At 41.1% G+C, this 26,897-nt stretch overlaps 1 protein-coding gene across 14 annotated transcripts in view; it reads left to right on the forward strand.

The window, feature by feature from the left end:
* The first annotated feature begins 948 nt into the window (after window positions 1–948).
* Window positions 949–26,897, forward strand: part of Hnrnpr (heterogeneous nuclear ribonucleoprotein R) — a 31,853-nt gene continuing 5,904 nt past the window's right edge. The window contains 8 exon segments of one of the 14 annotated variants that reach the window (NM_175603.3): window positions 949–1,069; window positions 4,119–4,284; window positions 6,462–6,580; window positions 7,162–7,269; window positions 9,479–9,592; window positions 18,044–18,220; window positions 19,862–19,997; window positions 23,353–23,558. In NM_175603.3, the coding sequence (NP_783193.2) occupies window positions 4,128–4,284; window positions 6,462–6,580; window positions 7,162–7,269; window positions 9,479–9,592; window positions 18,044–18,220; window positions 19,862–19,997; window positions 23,353–23,558 (1,017 nt within the window). In that variant the 5' untranslated portion in view covers window positions 949–1,069; window positions 4,119–4,127. 14 annotated transcript variants of the gene reach the window in all.

The following is a 26,897-nucleotide window of genomic DNA, read 5'->3' on the forward strand; positions in this document are numbered from 1 at the left end:
GGGTAGACAAACAATAATTATATTTTGGTTTGAGAAACACGTTCTCCTGATACATTTGGAAGCAGAACCTTTGACCTTCTTCACTGAGGTGGTGTTGGGTTTGGGACAGGAGTGACAGTGACAGGTGAGAGGCTTATGAATAAAAGGTATTACTCTCCTAGGGGGGAAATGAACCTTTTGCCCGTTGCCTGGCTTTCAGTCGTACGTAGATCCAGTACCCTACCTACTCAGTTCTCCAAACTCTGAAGGGTCCCTGCTTCCTGTTAACATCACTCTTGAGTCAGATCCACGTTATTGTGAGGAAAAGTGCCAGGGAGGGAAACAGGCAGTTTCTCTGATCCTTCTAAGGGATGCTTTTCTACAGGAAAACCTCCAGCGACACGAGTCGAATCTTCTTTAAGTTGTCTTTTGACTAGAGCCAAGATGATCTAGCGATGGAGCGGAGCGTGAGGTGATGGGTGTGTTTGGGACCTACACTCTGCGGCCGGCCAGCACGGCCGGAGGGAGGATTGGGGTAAGGGACTCCCGCTCCGGGTAGCAGCGCCATTGCGGAGCGTGGCCGCAGGGACCCGAGGGGGCGGGGCTCCTGTGGCGGCCACGCGGCGCGAGGCCTAAATTTTCAACCTCATAACCCGGGTAGACGGAGAGGGAGGAGCTTCGGCCACGCAAGGCCGGCTGCCCCGCAGCCTCGCCACTACGAGGGGCTCCCACCAACAGACCCCTTTGTGTGCATGCCCCCGCCCCGGAGGCGCCTCAGCCAGTGGCGCTGAGAACCCTCATTGGCTCAGCCTGACGGCCACACCGATTGGTCCTCCGAGTCCCCGACGCGAGGGCCGCTTTCCCTCTCTCTGATTGGTCCGCTGAGCTGCCTATCAGGCAGCCTCCTGAACTGATTGCTCGGCCGTATGGAGTCCCTGGAAGCAGTTCCGGGAAACCCCGCGTGCTGCCGGGATCGCGTCTCTGTCCATGCAGGGGGGGAGGGGGTGGCGCGCGCGCCATTTCTAGTCGTTTTCAAAGCGCCTCGCGCTGATTCTCACGGGCCAGGCTGCCGGCCCCCCGCTCTGCCCTGGTGAGTCTCGCGCTGGCCCGTGGGGGGAGGGGCCTGGAGTCCCGGTCTGACCGGATTCGGCCGGGTCCAGGCTCGGCGCCCCGGCCTGCAGTTTGGGTCTTTGCTCCGAGGCCCGAGGGTGGGGGTGGGGATGGGCCGGGGGCGGCTTCTGCTCGGACCGGCCGCGCAGCCGTGGGCCTGAGTCCGGCCGCGGCGCCTCCTCTCTTTCGCTCATCCTTATCAGCCCCTCCGGTGCCCCGGTCCCTCGGTCCGCTGTCCTCCGTGCGGCCTGCCGGTTTCAGGGTGCTTTTCCCGCCTCCGCCTGCCGCTGTCCGCGGCCCGGCCGGCTAAGGGTTTCAGACGTTCCCCTGACTCCGGTGCTTGCCCCTAGGCCTGCGGTCAGGCCTGGCCCGCATCTCGCCTTGCCAGGAGTGGGATGTGTTGATACGGGGTCGCGCCCGAGGGGGTGGGGTGAGCCGAGGGCGGGGTGCAAGTCTTAGGGTTACCTGAGCCCGGAGCAAACTTTTACGGGAGTCGGAGCCGAGGGACCGAGGTATGGGGGGTGCCTCCCGCCCGATCCCCAACCTGCATGATTCGAGCCGGGATTTGAAGGAAAAAATGACTACTAGAGGCCGTGACACTTGGTTTTGAGCGGCGCCTGAGCTAGGTAATTCTGAGAATGTCATAGGCGCTCCAGACTAGAAAAGCGCTTCTTTTTCTTCCACGGTAGTATCCATGTGGCCAGAATTTTAAGACGAAAGCCCAGGGGTTCTTGAAAGGTTCAGTCCTTTCTCGTTACCTGTTTGAGTTTTTTCCTCCCCTGCCCTTTAGAAGCAGAATGTGTCAGGAGTCAGTCGTAGTGATTAAGGACTTGACACTCCCCAGCTTTGAGATAACCGTTAGCTTTCGTTGGATCTTTTAAAAGCCGGTCTCTCAACATTTTGCTTAGGGATGTTCACTAAAAGTGAGGGAGGGGCTAGTACTGACTTCCCAAATCTCCCAGCAGTCCTTATAAATCTTATTTAAATGACTTTATTTTGTAATTTTCTTTTTCTTTTTTCTTTTTTTTTTTTTTTGCAAAAATGTTTATGTCAAAGGATTCCAGTCATGTTAGTATATTTGCTGCATCCAGAAATATGGTTTGGCTGTGTGGCATTGTTGTCGAATAACATGAGTTTAAATGGTCTCATAACATAAATGTCTTTTAAATGAGCACTTTGAATTTGGCTTGAAGATTCCCCTCTGTTGATCTGAAGGTTTTATTTCCTGGAGTCTATTTTACCTTTTTTTTTTTTAGGTTAAAGTTGACAAAATCTGAACATTTAAAAAGTTTTTAATATCGATGATAGTCGTAAATATGTCTTGTGCTTTTAATACATAACTTGTCATTTTGCTTCATGCATACTTTTAAAATTACTCCACCTTAACGGATGTTCATTGAACTTCTCAGTTAATTTGCCTCTCCTGTAACGTAGTATTCATAGGTGCAGTGCTCTGAAGGTCTTGTTACAGAACTTTTGAGTTGTGGTGATCTTAGTATAGTGTTTGTGGGAGGGAATGGGAAAGCACATATGCATGTTCACAGATTTTGGATTTTTGAATGCTTCTTTATAGGACTAGGTTGTATTAATCAGTAAATATGCTCATCTTGTGCCAGTTTTGGATGTTTCTATTTTTGCTAGTTCATCAGAATTTGAAGTTTGCCTTGAGATATATCTGTTTAGGTACAGTCGGCGTCTCTGTAGACTTGAGAGGGCTAGGGAGAGGTTTGTGGTGGGAAGTCATCCAGCTGTCAGGTCATTCTCAGTAACACCCTTCACACTTTGCTTTCTACTACTGCCTTCCTCTTTCTCCTCTCATTAACTTCAACTAAATATCAGTGGATGTTCAGATGAAGAGTTGTTCTGTGTCAGCAAACAGCACTTGGCATAGTGTTTGAGTGATCAGGAATGGATTGGCTATCTTAGGCTATAGTGTTTGTAGGTGACTTGTGGTTTCTGTCTTGAGTTTCTTCAGGAACAACAGGCATTTTCTTGAGACCCAGCTTCATCACACCTTTATCTCCATCCGTGCTGCGATGTCTGCGTTGGGCCATCCATTCTCTTCATCACATGTAATCTCACATACACACGTAGATTCCCTGATTTGGAGGTAGCGTAGACTGGCCTCATATGCTTTTGTGATTTACTCTCTTTTCAGGGAATTGGTCCATTTCAGCATATACAGACTGAACATACAAAGTTATTTTGGTAGATTAATCTGAAAAATCTGACTAAGTTTAGGTGAGTTAGATAGTGTTCGTGAACGTGAAGGTTTTTTTTTGCAAGTTGTTTATTCAGTATTTTTTGCAACTTTCTTTCACTGACAATAAAAATTCCACTCATACTCCTGATTTAAAAAAACAAAAAACCAAGAAGCAACCTCAACTATAGCTCACTTATTTTTTATGTAGACTTTAAACAATGGCTTAGCTTTTAAAGTTGGTCATTTTTTCTTTTAAATCTGTGAATGGGAATAGCAAATTAATCTTAGAACAAAATTAATGTGAAAGTTGTGTTTTTAAGTGAGGTGGAGAGAACCCAAGCCACCAGCTCATTGAACTAGATACAACATGGATTTATTTCATACCTATGTTGTTTCTGAAGCAGAGCTAGGAAAAATGGAAATTTCTTAAATCTTGATTAAGTGATGTGTGGGTGTTTATTCTGTTTTAAATCAAACTTTAGAACTCTATTAAGCTGAGGGGCCTTTAGGATTTCGTGGTGGTTTGTTGATCTGCTCCCCAGAACACAACGGCTGCTTTGTTACTCAGCAGTTGTACCTGCAGTAAACTCAAGGCCTCTAACCCAGAGTACATGAAGTTGCTTAAGGATCCAATACTTCCATGTACATTTTCTATAGTTTCACAAGATTATTACTGAAAATTTAGATCAGATGCTCACAAAAGGCTTAAGATTCTGGATAGTTATTAGTAGCATGTGTACAAATTAGTTCAGGTAAATCATGCATTGTCCTACAAATTAGTTATTTCTGGCTTAATGTAATATAGCTCCTGAATTTTTTCCAGCAGCATAATAAAATGGCTAATCAGGTGAATGGTAATGCGGTACAGTTAAAAGAAGAGGAGGAGCCAATGGACACTTCCAGTGTTACTCACACAGAGCACTACAAGACACTGGTAGAGGCAGGCCTCCCACAGAAGGTGGCAGAGAGACTTGATGAAATATTTCAGACAGGTATAATATGCATTTCTTGTTTCTGACTGGTTATGAAAGTGAGGGCAAACCACGTTGAATGTTACAGATTTTAAGGATAAATAATGCTTACTGTTTGTGTGATCTGTGTAGAGCAAATGCTTTCCCTTCATTGAGGGCATACTGGGTTTGACTTTACTCCTATTTCATTATTTTGAAGCCTTCTTAGTGTTGAATATGCAGACTTAGTTGTTTCAGAACAGAACATCAATTTGTCTTAGATTTACTACCAATTAAAATGTATGTTTCAGCATACCAAATTTTGCATTTTCCCCTTAACCTAAATCAGTCATCATTTTGCTTTTACTTTTCTACTTTTAGCTTTTTAAAAGTGATTGTTAAGTCAGCTTAGGTCTGATTAGGTGGCATAATAGGACTAGTTAGACTGTATTGTTTGAAACGATAATATATGTCATACTCCGTGAGAGTTTGTGGCCTGTCTAGTTTCTAATAGACAGAAATTCACATCTCTCGGGAAATTTGGAAGTGTTTGGTTTGCAACAGCTGTTTTTTGTTTTTGTTTTTTTCTTAATGTGTAAGTCCCATGGTTAAGTGCTTAAGCAAATTTGAACATCTTAATATGGTTGGTTGTAAGTGGTTTGAAGTTTTAAAGAGGGAGAGAAATATTTACCCTTAGGGAATGGTGTTCGTAAATAAATGTGTCCTCCTTTGGGGCCATAGATGGAAACTTTCTTCCTGTGTTTGTGTGCCTATCCAGATCAGGAGAGAGAATTGAATTGTTTTTCTTAGAAATATGTTTTAAATTTAGAGACATAGCTGTGCTTTTTTTTTCTTAAAATATTTTAAATCTCGAAGCTCAGATTTAATTTTAGACACTAAAATGGCTTATAAAAATGACTCCTGGGTGATGGTCCCATTTGAAAACCAGTCCTCAGGAACTTCTGTGGCATTTCTGCCCTAGAGAACTAGCAGTGATCTGCTTAGAGACCTCCCTGTATAGTGCTTTGTTACTGCTAAGAGGTGGATGACCTGGGTGAAGGGTTGTACTGACAGGATGGATTGATGATGGTCCTGAGTTGTGGCTTTGGGTGGTGGTATGAAATATCCAAGTAAGGAAACTCCAATTGCTCAGCCATGCCCTTTCTGAGCTTTTAAAGCATGACATGGCAGCATTTTAAACAATAGCTTTACAAGTGGCATTAATTTATTTTCAATTTATTTACTGTATGAAATAAAGTTCTTTTTGGCTTTACCACAGTAGAATCACTTTTGCTGTTGGTTCATATGGACTTGGGGAGGGCAATGTTAATCTGTCAGGTATTTCTATTTTACATTGGACCAGTTCTGAAAAGGTTCCCTATATATTAAGTGATATTTTAAACATAGATGTTCTGTGAGTAGTTAAGTAGACTACATATATAGAATGCAGCATATATTTTTTCTGCATACTTTATTTAAAATTCTGTAACATTTTTACTGACCTTTGAAGGAGATTGTCGTTATTGACAGTGTTGTGAATGCCACAGCATCTTTTAAATCTCAGCTTGTAGAGCAAAAGACTGACTTAAAATACAACTTTCAGAATTGGTTTAGCAAGCTGCACTTGCATTTGTAGAATTTAAATGCCTTTCCACATTCTGACTGCAGCAAACTAGATGCTTGGATAAACACATTTTAATTTATGTTTGGTGCTAAGGAGGGAAAACCTTTGATACTCTTCGAGTGGAAAGAATTAAGTAAAATTGGTTTTCATATTTTTTATTACCTCTTTTATAGTAAACAAGTATAACAACCCGTAATTTGAATGTTTTTTCTTGAGAAAGATAGTGTATTCTTACCACTCAAATATAAGCCAGAATTTCCTAAACGAGTGGTTCGTCTGTGGTACATTACGTGCATCAGACTTCGAGAGCTCACTGCTGTTTGGAGGAGTTAGAAACACTTTAGGAGCTTTCCCCTAAAGTTTTTTTTTTTTTTTTTTAAGATAAGATTCACATTTATAGGTGACATTTTATCTTTGCTTTTTGTATTTGTATTTGACCTTTTTATATCTTGTTTAGCTGTGTATATGCATGTAGTTAAATGAAAGTGTAGTTTGTCAGAGATATTGAATATAACAGTGCTACTAGACCTTACTAGACAGTTTAGCTTATCTCTTTTATTATAATAAAGTTAAACTTTTTCAATTTAATTTTTAGGGTTGGTAGCTTATGTCGATCTTGATGAAAGAGCAATCGATGCTCTCAGGGAATTTAATGAAGAAGGAGCTCTGTCTGTGCTGCAGCAGTTCAAAGAGAGCGACTTATCCCATGTTCAGGTAAGGTCAGTCCCAGCAGATGCGGCCCAGCCATTGACGATCTGCAACTGTCTAACTGTGATCGCACTCTTCCCCGTGGGGAAGGGCTCTGTTTTGTTTGTGACTATCTCTCCTTTGGAAAAATTTAAGAGAAAAAAAGATCTTCTATGTCAAAGACTTTCAGAAGCATGAGCACAAAGCAAAAGTCTTCCCTCACCTTTTAATACCGTAAGTTACTTTAAAAACTTAGCTATGACTTTATTTTATTGTTACTATTACAATAAATATGTTTTATATGTTTAAATTGCTTACAATATGGGTGCTATCTTTGTGTGAGAAATACTTTCAGCCATTCTGTAAAGATGGTCCAGATTTAATTAAGCATTAACAAATGGAACACTTTCCCAGTTTAGAAGGCGAGCTCCCCGAGGCTCTGACTTAATGTCCGTTCCAGCCTCTGGTGTGTCAAAGTATTTGTTGAATGAATATTTTTGTTAAAACGTTGGTGTTGAAACGCCATCATTTAAATTTAAATTTATTGTTTATTTGACCCTTCAGAGATTCCTGGTAATTCTCCCTTTTGAATTGCTTGCATCTTTTAGAACAAAAGTGCATTTTTATGTGGAGTTATGAAGACCTACAGGCAAAGAGAGAAACAAGGCAGCAAGGTACAAGAGTCCACGAAAGGGCCTGATGAAGCAAAGATCAAGGTAAAAATGTGGCTTAGGGAGTTACAGTATTTGATGGAAAAGTCTAAGTCAGACTGTTCCTTGATACCTTGGTCTTCTGACAAAGAGGGAAAGATATGTTTATTATTTTATAAGCACTGTTTATATAAATTTTGTTTGGTACAGGATGGTACAGGATCCCATTATGTAGCTCAGTCTGATCGGGAACTCACTGTAGAGCCCAGGTTGGTTCCAAACTCAAGGTGATGCTGCCTCAGCCTCCTGAGTGTTGAAGTGAAAGGCTGGGATTTTTTTTCTCTTAGGAAAGAGCTGTCGTATTCTAACTGCTTTCTTCTTTCTTTTGAATTTTTTCTGACCTTAGTGCATCTATAAAATGGTCCTGGTTGTGCCTACAGCGGTTGTGTAGATTAGATGAATTCATATGTAAAATATCTACCCTCCCCAGTCATCATTATTATTACTAACCTAGATAAACTCCTTTGAAAGGCAAATAGGCTTTTGCTAAAAGACCTAGTTAAAGGGGTATTGACTAGGTTGCAGTTGGTCACCCCCAACCCCAAGCCCTGGGGATCTAACCCAGGGCTTTACACATGCTAATCGAATGCTTGGTTCTAAGCCGCCCTCCCAGATTTAATTTGAATGGTATTGAATTTTGGTGTTGTTTGCACTGGTGGCTCCTGTTTAGGTCTAACTAACTTTGTAAAGCATCTTTACACTTTTCTCCTCCATTCTCATCTGTTTATAAAGTAATTTAGCTGAATTCTTTTTTTTTTAAAGATGTAATTATTTATATGAGTACAGTGTCGCTCGCTGTCTTCAGACACACCAGAAGAGGGCATCAGATCCCATTTCAGATGGTTGTGAGCCACCATGTGGTTGCTGGGAATTGAACTCAAGACCTCTGGAAGAGCAGTCAGTGCTCTTCTTTTTTTTTTTTTTTTTTTTTTTTTTTTTGGAGCTGGGGATCGAACCCAGGGCCTTGCATTTGCTAGGCAAGCAAGCACTCTACCACTGAGCTAAATCTCCAACCCCATCAGCAGTCAGTGCTCTTAACCGCTGAACTATTTCTTCAGCCCCCTAGCCAATTCTTAGATAAATTCCAAACAACTGTATATAACAACTCTGATTGGCTAACACCACCCCTGTCCCCCAGCCCCCTGGTAAAAAAAAAATGGAAGGTTCAAGACATCCATCCCTGTGGAATCATATGGTTAACTAAATTTAGCAAACATAAATCTGGTGTTGCTTTGTATAATTAAATACCTAACATGCAAAGCCCTTCTCTTTCTTGGTAGAGTACATATTTTGTTTGCCAACAGAAGATATTCTATAGGCCTTTCATAGGAAATTTCACATGAGTGTTATGTAAACTATAGTGCAAGCTCTTTGGGGGCAAGGGCATCTTCTGTTAACTAATGTTAATGAGGTGGGACAATTAAATAATAAGGTTTCATTTTTTTTAAGTCAGTATATTTATTTGGTAGTTACCAAATTTAGAGTCTACCCTGTGAGATACTTCAGTTGTGCTGAGCTTGTGGTTTGGTAAGAATATGAACAGACAAATGGAATAGTTAAGGGCAGTCGTGAGCTGTGTGTATTCTGGGAACTAAACCCAGGAGTTTGCAAAGATCAGCAGGTGCGCTCAATGTTAGAGCTGTCTCTTTGGCTACCCCCTTTGAAATAGTTTACTGTTTTCTTTAATTGTATGTATATGTGTGTGTCTGAGTGTGGATTTGTACACATGACTACAGTGTCCATGGAGGCCAGAAGAGGGTGTTGGACTCATTGGACCTGGAGTTACAGACAGTTAATAGTGACATGTTTAGCATGTTTCCTGTGAACCAAATGTGTGTCCTCTGGAAGAGCAGTAAACTCTTAACTGCTACGCCATCTCTCTAGCTCCTCATTTTTCTTTTTCTCTTTTTTGGGGGGTGAGGAGGGAGTTCCAGACAGGGTTTCTCGTGTAGCTCTGGCTGTCCTAGAACTTACTCCATAGATCAGGCTGCCCTCAAACTCAAAGATCTGCCTGCCTCTGTTTGCTGAGTACTGGGATTAAAGTCATGCACTGCTGCTGCCCAGCCCCATATATGTGATACTGGAGAAAGAATCCAGTGCCTCATGCATGCATGCATGCATGCTATATTTCTAGCTACTCCTTTTAAATTAGCATAAAATGCATTTCATAAGATGTTATAGTTTGTGTGTGTTTAACATGTGCAATTATTTTTAGGCCTTGCTCGAGAGGACTGGTTATACTTTGGATGTAACCACAGGACAGAGGAAGTATGGTGGGCCTCCACCAGACAGTGTGTACTCAGGTGTGCAACCAGGAATTGGAACAGAGGTCAGTGCTCTTATTTATCCCTTTGTGGGAAATCTTTCTAGTCTATTAAGTGGATTATCGAGTGTATGATGTGGGCAAAGTACTTGATTACTTTCAAAGTGTGGCTAGTGTTATATTGGTAGTATTTATGTATATTTTTTATTAGCAAAGGTAACTAACCTTGGTATAGAAATCTTTCTTGCAAGGTTTATTTCATGTATAAAGTACACTGTCGCTTTCCTTAGACACACCAGAAGAGGGTGTCGGATCTCATTACAGATGGTCGTGAGCCACCATGTGGTTGCTGGGAATCGAACTCAGAACCTCTGGAAGAGTAGTCAGTGCTCTTTAACTGCCAAACCGTCTTTCCAGCCCAGTATAGATCTATCTCTCTCTCTCTTTTTTAATTGCATTTTTTAAGTTTACAGTTTAAATGTTATCTTCCCCCCGCCTGCCTCCCATATCTTAAAGCAAGAAATACAGACAATTGTTGGAGCTTACTGCTAAAGGAAAAGTAGTTTTTAAGTTTTTTGTCCTAGAGATCGAACTTGGGCCCTCATTCGTTCTGAGCATGTGTTCTACCAGTGTGCCATGCTCCTTGACCTAAGTCTCCATTTGCAATGATACTTTAGTATGTAGCCTAGGCTGCCTTGACTTCTGAGGGTAGGGGTTGTGGGCATAGGCCACTGGACTCAGTTCATGTTTATTTTATTTTAAGACAAAGTCTTACATGTAAACTTTCCTGATCTAAAGTGCTCTGTGTAGATCAGGCTTGCCTTGAACAATTGGCAATCCTGTCTGCCTCTTGAATGCTAGGGTTGTGCTGGATGAGCCATCACGTCTAAAACATTTTTGTTTTGAAATGTCAGTACTTCTGAAACTGTGTTTGTCATTACTCTTCGCTTTCTTTCAACACATAAAATGCACTTAGAAATTAATGAGAGGGGAAAGTGTAGGTGTAGAATTGAGAAGATTTGAGCACATCAGTTCATATGCAGATTGAAAAGTAAGTGACTCCTTAGGCTTTTGTAAAAGTTTCTCTCTGGCTCATTCCTCCCCCTTCCCCCCTTTCTGTATATAGTCCTGGCCATCCTGGAACTCACTCTGTAGACCAGGCTGGCCTCAAACTCAGAGGTAATTCCTGCTCCTACCTCCTGAGTGCTGGGGTTAAAGGAGTGCTCTACCTCCCTCCTCCCTGGCATGCCTTCCTTCTTTTGGTTTGCTCTTGTTGTTTTTTGAGACAGGGTTTTATGTAGCTCAAGCAGTCCTAGAGCTCACTAACTTATAGTCCTCCTGCTTGCACCACCAGGGTGCTGGGATGATAAGTTTTCTCCACAACAGGTTTACGTAGTGCTGAGGCTCCAACTCGGACTCTGTGTGCTAGGCAAGCACCCTACTCATTGCATCTCTCCCACCTCCTGGGGCCTTGGTACCCCTAGCTGTCTTGCTAGTACTGTAGCACTCTTGGATCTTTTAATGGAGAAACTAGGTGACAAAAAAACCACCTGTTTTGCAGGGACTGTTTCCAGTGTATATATTTAGAACACTGTGCACAGTTTGATGAAAGAGTTTTTGTATTTTTGTTTTTTTTTTTAAAGAAATTATGACCTTTTCATAACCAATTTAAACTATCTGGAGTCATACAGGGTTTTTTTTCTTTTGAGATAGGATCTTACTTGGAGTGGGATAGAGGATATGTGTGAGTGGAGGCATGTGGAGGACAGAGGGAAGGGTTTGGGAGCCTGTTCTTCTACTGTCCGATCTGGGGACTGAAATCATGTGACAAGTGCTTTAACCTAAGCTCCAAGGTACTTTGCTGGATCTCATATAGTCTCAGATTACATGAACTTGCTCTATAGCCTCTCCTGTGCTGAGATCACAGGCATGTCTATAGGAGTCTTATGCAGCAGCATGGTTGGAGTGAGGATGGTAAGGGAACTCCTCAGATAGTCATGGTGTCTGCTCCTTATGCGGGGAGTATTACTGTTAGACTTGAGAGTTTTAGGTTGTCTATGAAAGTTACAAGAAAAAAATTTACTCAGACTCCCATTTGAACAGTTTTTAAGGAAACAGTGATTGTTTTAGACTATTATAAATTGTATGGTCATAAAACTAAAAGTTTTCAAATGATCAGAAGAAAGTTCATATTTTTTGTTTGTTTGTAAATAGATAAACAAAGATGACTGTAGTTACCATTACTTTAAAGAAGAAAAAGTGCTCTCCCTGTAAGTGGCCAGAGGTGACCTGTGAAAATGGTTCGATACTCTTGACCCAGAAACCCCCACAAAATCATGCAAATCAAGAGGTTCAAACCTTTGTGTTCACTTTAAGAACACCCGGGAAACTGCCCAGGCCATCAGGGGTATGCATTTCTGTAAAGCCACCAAGTATCTGAAGGATGTCACTTTAAGGAAGCAATGTGTGCCATTCTGGTGGTATAATGGTGGAGTCGGTAGGTGTGCCCAGGCTAAACAGTGGGGCTGGACACAGGGACGGTGGCCAAAAAAGAGGGCTGAATTTTTGCTGCACATGGTTAAAAATGCAGAGAGAAATGCTGAACTGAAGGGTTTAGACTTAGATTCTCTATAGTCATTGAACACATGCGGGTGAACACCGCACCTAAGATGGCGGGGACGAACCTACAGAGTTCATGGCCGGATTAACCCATACATGAGCTCCCCCGCCACACTGAGATGCTCCTCACTGAGAAGGAACAGATTGTTCCAAAGCCAGAAGAGGAGGTTGCACAGAAGAAAAAGATATCCCAGAAGAAACTGAAGAAACAAAAACTCATGGCACGGGAATAAATTCAGAATAAAATAAGTGTAGATAAAGTTAAAGAAAGAAAGAAAGAAAGAAAGAAAGAAAGAAAGAAAGAAAGAAAGAAAGTGTGTAGGTTTATATGGAGGTTAGAGGACAACTTTGTGGAGTTGGTTCTTCCGTTCCACCCTTATGTGGATGTGAGGTGTGAGCGTAAGTCACCGTGCTCGTGTGGGGCACGTGTTTACTTGCTGAGCTACCTCACTGTCAATCTCAAGTCTTCTCTTTGGTTGTTGCTTTCTGTTCTTTTGACCTTCATTTTCATGTTACAATAGTTCATATATTCTACTTTTTAAATTATGCTACTTTATGTGGATAGATGATTTTCCTGTGTGTATGTCTGTACCAGTTGTATGCCTGCTGATTGCAGAGGCCAAAAGAGGACGTCGGATCCTCTGGATCTGGATGGCAGTGAACCACCATGTGTGTACTGGGAACCCAGACCCTCTAGAACAGTCAGTGCTCTTAACCTCTGAGCCTTATCTTAATGCTTAATATCAAAAGAGATTCTAAGCATTTTCGTGTTTAGAAACACTGGAACCATATTATTAGTTTGTGACTTTCAAGCTCATGTAATGAGGGCTGTAAGAGGACTCTTGGTTAAGGTGCTTAAGCAGAATGCCTGGTGACCTGAGTTGGATCCTGCAACACATGATGATGGAAGGAGAGAGCCAGCTCCTGCAAGTTGTCTTCTGACATTAGCATGTGTGCTGTGGTCCGTACTCCCACCCCAGTATAAGTGTAGTAAAAGAATAAAGTCATGTTATGTGATAATTGATAGGGTTAGATTGGGACTCAGCCATCTAGGTTCTTCACGGAAGCATGCATTGTCAGTGAAACATAGGGTACAAATAAGTAATGTTTTGGCCTTATTTTTCTCTTGTCCTCTCTAACAGCTTCTATCCTTCAGTTCTTAATGAATAATTTTAGTTACATTTATGTATGCACATGTCTACCGCATATGTGGAAATCATAGGACATATGGGAGTTGTTTCTTTCCTTCTACTGTGTGAATCATGGGAATGGAATTCAGATTGTTGGGTTCTCCAGCAAGAGCATTTACCCATTGAGCGTTTCATTAGCCTCTACCCTTAATCTTGTTCTTAGTTAGTTAATTAATTAATTAATTTTGAGACAAGGGCTTTCTACATAGCCCTGGCTGTCCTGCCTATGCTCTTAAGTGCTGGGATTAAAGGTGTGCACAACCCAGCCCAGCTCTATCCTCATCGCCCCCCCCCCTTTTTTTTTCAGAGCTGGGGACCGAACCCAGGGCCTTGCGCTTGCTAGGCAAGCGCTCTACCACTGAGCTAAATCCCCAACCCCATGACTTAGAATTCTTAGCATTAGAATTTTTTTTCTTATGAACACACATACAAGATGACTAAATTAAAAATGGAATTAACTGCATTTCTTGTTCTTTTAAGACAGATTCCTTGTTTCTTTGTTTTTTTTTTCCTTAAGATTTATTTTATTTTATTTTATTTTTTTTTTAGATTTATTTATTTATTTTATGTACATCATTCTGCCTGCATATGTGACTGCAGGCCAGAAGAGGGCACCAAATCTCATTACAGATGGTTGTGAGCCACCATGTGGTTGCTGGGGATTGAACTCAGGACCGCTGAAGAGCAGTCAGTGCTCCTAACCGCTGGGCCATCTCTTTAGCCCCATATTCTTTGTTCTTTTTTTTTTTTTTTTTTTTTTTTTTTTTTTTGAGCTGGGGACCGAACCCAGGGCTTTGCGCTTCCTAGGTAAGCGCTCTACCACTGAGCTAAATCCCCAGCCCCATATTCTTTGTTCTTACGGTATCCTGAAACACTGCCAAGAGGGCAACACAGTTTAACAGCAGCTGTTTGTGCTGCTTTTAGGTTGAGCATGCATGTGCACATCAAGGCCAGAGGTTGATATTAGGTGTCTTCCCCACTTGCTTCCCACTACATATTTGAAAAATAAGACTGATTGATTTAATTTGTTTGTGAGAGCTGTGGCATGTGGAACTGGAGGTGCTAGGTGTTGTGGGCTTCTATTGTGGGGGCTGAAAACTGAACCTGGGTTCTCTGCAGTAGCACCAAGTGCTTGCAACTATGGAGCTGTCCGTCCAGCCCCTATTTTTTTTTTAAAGATTTATTCATTTTTTATTATATATAAGTACACTGTAGCTATCTTCAGATACATCAGAAGAGGGCATCGGATCTCTTTATAGATGGTTGTGAGCCATCATGTGGTTGCTGGGAATTGAACTCATGACCTCTGGAAGAGCAGTCGGGTGCTCTTAACTGCTGAGCCATCTCTCCAGCCCCCCAGCCCCTATTTTTTTTTTTTTCTTTTTTTCGGAGCTGGGGACTGAACCCAGGGCCTTGCGGTTGCTAGGCAAGCGCTCTACCACTGAGCCAAATCCCCAACCCCCCAGCCCCTATTTTTAACACTTTATTGTTTCTGTGGATATGTGGGGGTAGGGAGCATAAGTGAACGATATGATTTGCATTTTGTAGTGTCAGGGTCAGAGGACAGCTCTATGGGACTTGGTTCTCTCCACCTTTACGTAGATTCCAGAGATTGTCATGTTGGGGCTGCAAGCACTTTTTACCTGATGAATCATCTCACTGGCTTTCCATATTTTTGAAATAGTGTCCCTCAGAGGGTAAAATGCTTGAGTCCCAAGTTCTTTTATCTCCCCCCCCCGCCCCCGAAGCTGAGGACCGAACCCAGGGCCTTACGGTTGCTAGGCAAGCGCTCTACCACTTGAGCTAAATCCCCAACCCCGAGTCCCAAGTTATAATCCCCAGCATCAATGTAAAAGCTGGGCTTGGTAGCATGTTTGTAATCAGTACAAGGCCGGGAGCAGAGACCAATAGGTCTCTGTAGTCCAGGTTGCCCTCCAACTCACAGAGATCCATTTACCACCTCGTCCTGAGTGCTAGGAGGCTTCAAGGCATGCCCAGCCTCTGGTTTTTCTTGTGTATGTACATTCTTGTGGGCAGTAGTATGCAGAGGCCCTAAGTACCTGGAGTTGCAGGCAGTTGGTTCTAGGAATTGACTTTGAGTCCTTTAACCACTGAACTATTCTTTAACAGAAACACATCATTCTGGCACCTTTCTCCTTCTCAGTTTGTTAATGAGTGCACCTCTGTGGAACTAACATTCAGTATGTCTTCTCTAAAGAATAGACTTAAACATTTTCAAATTCAGTTTTAATATTGCTCCATTCTGAGATACTGACCTCAATCAAAGCCAATAAATTTAATTTAAGAAAACAAATATTAGAGCAGGATGTGGTGGCACATGACTGTATAATCTTAGTGAATGTTTGCAAAGTCCAGTTGGGATCAAGGCTTCAAGGGCACCCTCACCTATGTCATGAGTTCAGAGGCCAACCTGTGCAACATTAAGATTCTTTTTTTTTTTTTAAGACTCTTTTTTTTTTAAGATTTATTCATTTATTATATATAAGTACACTGTAGCTGTCTTCAGACACACCAGAAAAGGTTATCAGATCTCTTTATAGATGGTTGTGAGCCATCATGTGGTTGCTGGGAATTGAACTCAGGACCTCTGGAAGAGTAGTCGGGTGCTCTTAACCACTGAGCCACCTCTCCAGCCCAACATTAAGATTCTTAAGTACAAGTAAGTCTTTCTCCTAAACAGGCAGTGCAGCGTTTGCAGAGATGGTTCTGAGGTTAAGTGCAGTAGCTGCTCTTCCAGAGGTCCTGAATTTTGTTCAAGGACTGAGGTCGGACTGCTCACAAGTGCCTGTGACTCCAGCTCCAGGGGATCTGATGCCATCTTCTGGTCTCTGAAAGGCTCTTACACTCACATGTACTTACCTACCCAAAACAAACATGGAAACACATAATTTAAATAAAGTTAAAAAAGGAGGGGCTGGAGAGATGGCTCAGTGGTTAAGAGCACCAACTGGTTTTCCAGAGGTCCTGAGTTCAATTCCCATCAACCACATGGTGGCTCACAACCATCTGTAATGGGATCCGATGCCCTCTTCTGGTGTATCTGAAGACAGCGACAGTGTACTCATATACATAGAATAAATAAATCTTTGAAAAAAAAAGAAAGAAAGAAACTCGGGAAGTTGCACAGTGATTAAGAGCATTTGCCACTCTTGTAGAGGACCTGGATTCTGCTCCCAGCACCTACATTTGATGCATGCAGCTGTGTGTAGCTCCATTCCAGAGGAATCCAGCACAGCTTCCTGACCTTCACATATGTAGACAAGCAGGCACACATATACATATATAGAAATAATTTTTAAAATTTAATTTTGTTTGATGTACATAGGTGTTTAGCCACCTGCATGTCTGTCTGTGTGAGAAATGGTGGAGCCTCTGAATTGGAGTTACAGACAATTGAGGAGAGCTGTCATATGAGTCCTGGGACCTTTGGAAGAGCAGTTAGTGCTCTTAACCACTGAGCTATCTCTCCAGCCCCAAAGGATGGCTGTTAATTTTAAGCAGTACCTAGACTACCATGTCTAATCTGATTATTCTGGGGTTAGTATTTTATGACTCCTTTGGCAGGCAAGTTTTGTTTCATTCTCACTAATATGCACAGAATATCCATGAGGTCATATGCTGCCTACTTATTTTTGGGAGAGGGTGGATTTTTGCTGTTTTGTCTTGCTTGCTCTTCAACTCTTGCAATCAAATGATCCTCCCACCTCTTCCTTCTGAGAACCTGGGAACACAGGTTTAAGTTTCTATGTTCACCTGCAGGAGGAGGGTCGGCAAGAGTTTTTGAAAAACTGTTAAGGTTGCTTTTTAAGATAATGAAGATTTTAACATTGAGAAAACTTAATGAAAGTCAGGTTAATTTTCTTAAGGTTTTCTAAAAATGATGAGTACCTTATTTCTGTGAAGGTACAGATTAGCTTTTTCTTTATCCTTTCTTTTTCTTTTTCTCTGAGGGCCATCTCTGTAGCCCTCAGAATCTTTTTTTTAAAGGTGTATTTTATTTATGAGTATACTGTTACACCAGATACACCAGAAGGGGGCATCAGATCCCATTACAGATGGTTGTGAGCCACTATGTGGTTGCTGGGAATTGAACTCATGACCTCTGGAAGAGTAGTCAGTGCTCTTAACCACTGAGCCATCTCTCCTGCCCATATTCTTTCTTTCAACAATATCCCACTTTGTAGTCCTGGCTGCCCTGGTACTCGCTGAATAGACCAAGCAGCCTGTAACTTACAGAGATGTGGGAGAAAAGGCAAAGTATAAAATTTCAAAATTTGAAGTTGTTAGTATGGTTTGGTGCAGCTACCAGTTTCTTTTTTATTTTCAGGATAGACCCTAACTTCTTGTTGATGGCCCTAAAGCTTTTTGATGTTTGTTTTGTTTTGTTTCTGAGACAAGGTCATCCTATGATCTTGGCAGAGCTTGAACGACCTGTTTAGGTGAGGCTGGCCTTGCACATACTGAGTTCTACCTGCCTTTGCCTCACAAGTGCCTGTGTAACCTCATCTACCTGACTTTATTGAAAGTTAGGGTTCACATTTAATCCAAATCAATTGCCAGATTCAAACTGTCCCCATTCTACCTTAAGTATCTTATGCTTTTTTATCCCCTAACAAGAGACAGGAAGTTTGACTGGGTCTAAAATGAAGTACTTATGTTGGCTTCTAACAAGGAAGTTTTATTTCAGGTCTTTGTAGGTAAAATTCCAAGAGACTTGTATGAGGATGAGTTGGTGCCCCTTTTTGAGAAGGCTGGTCCTATCTGGGATCTACGCCTCATGATGGATCCACTTTCTGGTCAGAACAGAGGCTATGCGTTTATCACCTTCTGTGGAAAGGAAGCCGCCCAGGAAGCAGTTAAACTGGTATGTGATAAATATCCATTGTCCAAGAACTGCCATTTGAGAGAATAAAAGCATTTGCAGTTAACATTGTTTCATTTTCTTTAGTCTCTACTTTTAATATCTTTATATTGACTGATTCTTGGTATGTAACCTTTTTTATTTTTTCTGATTATAATTCTAAGATAACAGATTAGTTAGCACAATTTTATTTAGTATCAAACAAATGTTTTTTCTTTTAATGTCATTTCTCTCTGTCAAACTTTAATTTGGTACTAAAGTATACTGGAGGCTGAAATGGTTCTGCAGAATGTAACTGGAAGACAGTAACTTCTCTAGGAGAAATAGCATGACTGTTTTATTTTTATCACAATCCAGCTATGCAGTTAATACATTGTGTTCTAAATCTCTGCTTCTCTGCTGTGTAATAGCTGGCTTCTGTGGCTTTCCTTTTCTCTAAGAGCTGTACGACCTTGCATTCCTTAGAGCAGCAGCAGTTTTGAGGATGCCTGGATTCTCTCTGACTCTCTCGGTGTGTTAAAGTGACAGTGTTATTGTTCTGGCAGATTTCTGCCAGCTATCTAAGGGCATATGCAATATGGTATGGCACTTCTTGCCTTCTTTTAAGCACAGCTATATCTGCCAAGTGTGCCTGTTTCATTAGTGAGTGTGAATAAGTCCTTTACTAGCTTGGTCCAGGTTTTAGTATTTCTGAGGGATTTTTTTTTCTTCAAACTTGTTTATTCAATATTAAGGAGATTTCAGGACTTTATATTCTAGTTTTTGATAGGGTATAGGTAACTAAAAAGATTTATTTATTTATATATATGAGTGCTCTATTTGCATGTTTGCCTGCATGACAGAAGAAGGCATCAAGATGCCCTTATAGATGGTTGTGAGCCACACGTGGTTGCTGGGAATTGAACTCAGGACCTCTGGAAGAGCAGCCAGTGCTCTTAACTGCTGAGCTATCTCACCAGTCCCATGAATAACTTTTAAAATCATATCTTTTAGTAAGCTAGTGGTAAGTAATGCTAAAATATAAAGTATTATTTAAGAATTCACATTTTTTATTGTCTTCATAAAGTTTTGGAAGTGTTCTGATACTTTGTGGCTTTATTTAGAATTGTGGTTTGTATACAGTGTGAAACTCCTTTAAGTTTCTTTGGCATTGATTAAAGTAAATTCTTCCTTATTTTGGCTATTGCTGATCTATATCTAATTTCATCCTCAAGGACTCTGAATAAACATTTTCAGGTATTTTGAAATTTTCTGGAAAGGAATGTTCAGGTAGATAAAATTGAAATAAGTCAGCAGTGATGGTGCATGTCTTTAATTTTAGCACTTGGGAGGTAGAGAAATGCAGGTGGATTTCTTGAGTCGAAGGACAGCCTGATCTACACAGTGAGTTCCAGGACATCCAGGGCTATACAGAGAAACCATGTCTCAAAAACAAAAAAATGGGGAGGGGGATATTCAGGGCTAAATTTTAGCCCTTTTTTATAACTGGAGACTGTAAGAAATTTAAAATCTACACTCATGTTTCAGCAAGCGTGAAGGAGCTTGGTGAGTGTTTGATCTTAAATTGTGGGGCTCTTTAGATTAATATTAGTTGTCCTCAGTCTGGGGTGGTTTGGGGGTCTCTGGTTTTTTTCTTCCTTGCAGTGTGACAGCTATGAGATTCGCCCTGGTAAACACCTGGGAGTGTGCATTTCTGTGGCAAACAACAGACTTTTTGTTGGATCCATTCCAAAGAATAAAACTAAAGAGAATATTCTGGAAGAGTTCAGTAAAGTCACAGGTAAAACAAAAATGCATTTAGAAGTTGGTTTGTGGGAATCTGTTGCATTATTTACAAATATAAATGCTCTCCCAGAAGGAGATATATAGTAAACAGAGAGTTCAAGTCTCCTGTATCTCGTTTGTTTCTTTCTGCTTTAATAGTAGTTGGACTAAATAAATGTCTAAATACTCTTGATTTCATAGAATTTTCTTTTTGCTTTGTCTTAATCAACCCTTGTTTTTTGCTCTTTAGCCCTCAAGTGAAAGTGTTTTCCTTCAAAAGCTTTTTAGGATTAGAGAGAAGGCAGTTCTCATTTCCAGTTAACCTGTCTACATAAAAATTTAAAAATTCTGATTGAATCTGTGCAGTTGATTGAGAAGTATATTTTATATCTCAGCTCCACATACTTAAATACATACCTGGAGTCATGCATAGGGATGCATAGGCTTAGCACTTGGAGGTTAGGAGTTTTAAAAAAAGCTCAACTCAAGAATAGTCTGGAATACATGAGATTCTATCTTAAAAAGCAAAGCAGAAGACTAAATGTATAATGTGAAAGAATTGAGTAAGACTATACCTTGATTATACAAATGATTCCATCGACTTTCCATTAACTTTCACTTTTTATGTGGGTGCTGGGGATTTGAACTTATATTCTCTTGCTTTCACAACAAGCACTCTTCCCACTGAGCCATTTCCCTACAGCCTTCAAAGGCCTGGAGTTTGCTATGTAGCCCAGGCTGGACTTGAATTTACAGAGATTTAACTGCCTTCACCTCCAGAATGCTGGAATTAAAGGAGTGTGCACCACATCTGGCCTGCATTTCAGTTTTTAATGTGAGATTGGACTAGTGAGATGGCTCAGCTGTTAGAGCTGTTCTTACTGCAGGCCTCAGGATCTGAGTCAACTCCCAGATCACTAAAATTGGCAGGAGAGAGCCCACTCGATAAGAGTTGTTCTTTGACTTCTGCAGATGCACGATGCCTTAGGAGCATCTGTTAACATGCACACTAGCCTGCTCGCTCGGTCTCGCTCTCTCCCTCTCTCCTCTCCTCTCTCTTCTCCTCCCTCTTCCTCCCCTCCCTCTCTCTCCCTCTGTCTCTGTGCGTGTCTCCTTGTTTCTCCCTCCTTCCTCTGACACACATGAATGAATGAGACAAAGAAAGGGAGGGAAAGAAATGGTGAGATTATGATCTGAAAACAGTTTTAAGACCATGATTTCCTCTTATGAAAACCAGTACATTCTTTCATGTTTTGTTACCCAGTCATACTGTTTATCCCCGTTACTTACAGCTACCGTTTACTTTACCTTAAAGGCTGCCCCATGCTGTCCTCCCTCTCCCATCCTAGGTTGACTGACTTATTGTTAGTGCTCTCATCCGTTCATTTTTGGGTTTTCTTTTTTAAAAGGTTTATTGTGTGTGTGTGTGTGTGTGTGTGTGTGTGTGTGTGTGTGTGTGTGTGTGTCTGTGTCTGTGTCTGTGTCTGTGTCTGTGTCTGTGTCTGTGTCTGTGTGTACACTGTCACTGTCCTCAGACACACCAGAAGAGGGCATCAAATCCCATTTCAGATGGTTGTGAGCCACCATGTGGTTGCTGGGGACTGAACTCAGGAGCCATCCCTCTAGCCCTACTGACTAGTATAATAATTATAGTGATAATTACTATAGTATAGTATAGTATAGTATAGTAATAGTATACTGACTGACTGTATAGTAATTGCTTTCTGTTTGTGTTCTTCTATTCATTCTCCCCTCCAGTATGTGCTTATTAAAGTACCTGCTACACAGTGAGATACAGTGGTGGATAAGAGACCTGGTCTTTGCTGTTTTCTACCTTTAGAAGGCCTACATCTCAGAGAAGAGTTAAGATCAGAAAATTAAAGAAATAATTCTATGTTGTAGAATTACAGAATGTTTCTGTGGTTAGCTTTTATAAGGTTTTATTTCGGGCACGACCTTAAAAACTCAAGAGTATATAGCATACAAAGAACAGAGTTGGGGAATGGAGAGACGGCTCAGTGGTTAAGAGCACTGACTGCTCTTCCAGAAGTCCTGAGTTCAGAGTTCAAATCCCAGCAACCACATAGTGGCTCACAACCATCTGTAATGGGATCTGATGCCCTCTTCTGGTGTGTCTGAAGATAGTATACTCACATACATAAAAGAATAAATTAAAAAATATATTCAAAAAAAGAAGAGAACTTTCCAAAAGATTAACATATACCGTGTCCCAGTCAAGAATAACTTATAGTAAAGTAACTGATAGAAAGCCAATATTTGCTAAAAACAAATTAAAAGTAGAATTATATGAGATGAAGCAGTCAAGGCTCTTAGACCATATAGGAAGTTTGCATTGTATTGCATATAGAATTAGAAGATGTGTGAAGGTCTTTTTTTTTTTTTTTTTTTTTTTTTTGGTTCTTTTTTTTTTCAGAGCTGGGGACCGAACCCAGGGCCTTGCGCTTCCTAGGCAAGCGCTCTACCACTGAGCTAAATCCCCAACCCCAAAACTAACCCTGTGTGAAGGTCTTTTTTCTCCGCATGCCGAGTGCTTTTCTATTCTATGCAGACGAAGGCTTAGAGCTGTCATCAGGATTAGTAGTACTAACCATGGCAATAGTGAGGTGGTAAAAAGTAAATGTGTTAGATTTGGACAGTAGAGATGATGAAAAGAATTACTATTTTCTGGCACGAGGATTTAGCTGAAAGATGACCTGTTTATTAGGTAGGGAAGCCTAGGGAAAGTATACTTTGGGTATGTATAGTAGTGCTGTTTTGCACATGTGAAATTTGTCCGAGGCATTTTAAGTAGCTTATACATCTGGGTCTCTGAGAAATCTAGGCTAGAAAAAGTTTTGTTTATAAGGGTACAGAAAGTACTACGGTTAGCTCACATGACATACGTGGAGGGAGGAAGGACATAAGGTCAGAGGGACTCGACACGAATGGTTACTGATGGTCCTTGTTCATAGTAAAGAGAGCTGTTATGCTGGATGTCAGAAAGGTGGGTTTTATTTCATTTAGATTTGGTTTTTGGTCTGTGACTAGTAGTTGAGAGTTAGTTCTCTCGCATTTGGGTAAATAATTTGAATCTTGAGGTCCTGATAATGGCTTTATAGATTATGAGGTCGTGTTTTATCATTAATTACAAGATTTCATAGTAGTTGGACCTACTTTAAGAACTCTTTAACAGAACTCATACTACTGTCCCAAACTCTGCATCGAATAATGCTGCTCTGATGTTTGCTACTGTGAGGCCTCTTCAATAATTTTTTTTTTTTTTGCTCATTGGCAAGTGGATTTAGGTCTGCCTAATCACTAGACGTGTGGTGGATGCTTTTGGCTTATATATCTGGCTGTTGGTTTAACAGAGGGTTTGGTGGACGTTATTCTCTATCATCAACCCGATGACAAAAAGAAGAATCGGGGGTTCTGCTTCCTTGAATATGAGGATCACAAGTCAGCAGCACAAGCCAGACGCCGGCTGATGAGTGGAAAAGTCAAAGTGTGGGGAAATGTAGTTACAGTTGAGTGGGCTGACCCCGTGGAAGAACCGGATCCGGAAGTCATGGCAAAGGTAAATACACATTATAGCTGTTCACTGTAACTGCTTAGAAAAACAAAGAGTAGCTGATGCAACACCAGCATAGAATCCTGTCTTCGTGTCTGCTCAGTTCCTCCAGATCAGAGGTGTCAAAGATCTGAAATGAAAGCTAGTAAGTGTTCCATACACACTGGGCATTTATTTAATGTTAGCACCACAAAACATACAAAACATTAGTCAAAAATAATACTATAATAATAAATGTGGTTGATAAATTATTATTTTGTGGTGGGGGAGGGGTAGTCTATATAGCTCAGACTCACTGGGAACTTACTGTGGAGCCCAGGTTGGCTTCTTTTAATCAATTCTCTTGCTCTAGACTCTTGCTACAGACATGAACTGGCTCATGCTATGACTTTGATGATATGGCTTTGAATTACATTTTAGTTAGATTTATAGCTAATTTATTGTAACGTGTCTGTAGTTTCTTTTAGAGTATTGTCCCAATGAAAAAGACAAAAGCTTGCCACACTTGTTGTCAGTGGCAACTAGACTACATCCTCCAAAGAGCAGGTCCTCGGTTTCTTCATTGTCGGGTTTTTGGGGCTTTTCTTTGGATGGTTCCTGGAACTGAAGAGATTCCTCTACTTGTAGCAAGTTTGTGTAGTTCACTGATGGTTCTTTCCGCAGGGAGGCAACTTGACCAATAAACTAGTGTGTGGGCCTTCAAGACTGAAAGATGCAAAACGCTCACCTTGACCAGTTCAGAGGGTTCTGGTTTATATTAGTGTGGTGTGGTCTCTTTGTATGTGCACACATTTTTGGGTTAAACGGAGATGATTCATTGAGAAGAATCTGAGAGGCTCTCAAGAGTTGTGCTTTCTGTTTTTCTGTCTCACCTTCCTTGAGTAGTAGATCAGTGTCCAGGGAGGGGACTAGGAATCTAAGTAGTCTTAGTTCTTTCTTTCCTTTTTTCTTTTTTAATTGTTTGATTTCGGTCTCCATTGTTTGTTGAAGTACATTGTGGCTTTGTGCTATCTATTGGACCTTGGATGCCATGTGTTTTATTTGGGCTGAATAAGTCTCTTAAGTTCACCACAGCTTTGACTTCCATAAGACAAAACATAGCCTCTGCTGCTTTTTAAAAATAAAAGTAAAATGTCTAAAAGTTAAAGGATGTATTATATATTGGGAACAGTAAAATTCCCCAGAAGTCTCAAGGTAGAATTAGTAATTTTGCTTTTTTTATTCATCGCTGATAACTATTCAGGTGGGAGTTCAAAATAAACCCAACTACCACCACCTAGTAACATCCCTGTATAATATTCCTGACTGTCCTGGAACTTGCTTTGTAGACCACACTGGCCTCAAACTCACAAAAGATCTGCCTGCCTCTGCCTCCTGAGTGCTGGGCCTACATCACTACACCTGACAGAAATTGGGAAGATTTTAATCTTGTGACTGTTGTTTTCTGGCTAAAAATGTTTAAATTGATAGAACTCTTGCTCACCATACAAGAAGCCCTGGGCCTCACATTGAGGACCAAATAAAACTTGGCATGGTGATATAGTACTTGGGAGGTAAGGACGGTCAGATTAGAAGTTTAAGGCTGTTGTTAGCTACATAGCTGGTTTTCAGATATTGTCTTTTTTTTTTTTAAATGTATTTATTTTATGTATGAGGACACTGTCACGGTCTTCAGACACACCAGAAGAGGGCATCGGATCTCATTACAGATGGTTGTGAGCCACCATGTGGTTGCTGGGAATTGAACTCAGGACCTCTGGAAGAGCAGTCAGTGCTCTTAACCTCTGAACCATCTCTCCAGCCCCCCTCAGATATTGTCTTAAACAAAGGAAACCCTCCCAAAAATCCATGAAACCAAGATTTTAGAGTGGCAAGGAGGCCTCTGTAAACTTGGGAATTGAATAAAGTTGATACATTAATTGTTCTCTTATAAAAGCATGTCTGTTAGAAAGGTTCTTCTTGGTACTCAGCGTTACACCTTAGATCAGTTTTACAGTCAACGGGAACCTGAAACCTATGTAATTCTTTTTTCTTTAAGATTTATTTATTTATGGGGGTTGGGGATTTAGCTCAGTGGTAGAGCGCTTGCCTAGCAAATGCAAGGCCCTGGGTTCGGTCCCCAGCTCTGAAAAAAAGAAAAAAAAAAAGATTTATTTATTTATTGTATATGAGTACACTGTAGCTGTCTTCAGACACACCAGAAGAGGGCATCTGATCTCATTACAGGTGGTTGTGAGCCACCATGTGGTTGCTGGGAATTGAACTCAGGACCTCTGGAAGAGCAGTCGGTGCTCTTAACCGCTGAGCCATTCTCCAGCCCCTAAATGCTCTTTTTGTGAATATTTAAATTATATTTTGCAGTCCTGGAGTTCAAACACAAGACATAGCAGTGCTTAGGCTGTGCTCTACAAATGAGACATAACGCTAGAACGCTGTTGAACATTAGTTCCAAGCTTGTTTGTATCTTGTTTTGGTGCTGTGGATCACACTGCCAGCCTCATTCACGTGACCTCATATATGTGAGGAAACATTCAACACTGAGGTAGTTACACTTCAGTCCAGGAAGTTCCTTTTCTGTTCAAAGGTGAACAAACTAGTAGAAGCCTGTCAAGAGGCTAGGGCTCATCTGATAGCCTGTTCTTCCTCTTCCTTCTCCTCCTCTTCTTCCTCCTCATTTTTGTGTTGTTTTGTTTTTGAGACACGGTTTCTCTGTGTGGCCCTAGTTCTATAGGAACTCATTATGTAGATCACGCTAGCCTCAAACTCACAAATTCACCTACCTTTCTCAGCATCATGCTCCCCCACTTTCCCCAAAAGAAGTGCTAGGACTAAGGTGTATGCTACTGTGCTTGGGCTCAAATCTTTCTGAATCTTAAGCTTTTTATCTGAGACAATAGTTTAATGTTTAGTGGGTATGCTGATTTTTCCTTGAATAGTTTCTTAATTCAAGGATTTAAAAATTACACAGAAACGTATACACAATTCCACTGTCTACCCCTGCCATCATGTCTGCCACGACTCCTGTAAGGTACCCAGTTTTAGTGTTGTCTTAGACAAGTACAGGCAAATAAAAGTAATTCTTTGATTCTGAGTGACTATAGGTAGCCTTTTGTGTTTATTTATCTGTGTTTCCTTTATTCACCATTCTGTTTGGTCAGCTCTCGGAAGATAATTTAGTATTGTTTATAACACTGAAAAGTCACACAATGCTGCCAGTTAAATTGGCATGCTGGTAACTTACCTGTTGACTGTATTGTATCTCTTCTTCAGAGATGTAGAGCATTGGAAAGAGTGTTCTCTTAGCACCCATTGATCCTGGCTCTCTATCAACTCAGCTCCTCTTAG

The sequence above is a fragment of the Rattus norvegicus genome, chromosome 5 (genome assembly GCF_021556685.1).
Source record: "Rattus norvegicus strain SHRSP/BbbUtx chromosome 5, alternate assembly SHRSP_T2T, whole genome shotgun sequence".
Taxonomy (NCBI): Eukaryota; Metazoa; Chordata; class Mammalia; order Rodentia; family Muridae; genus Rattus; species Rattus norvegicus.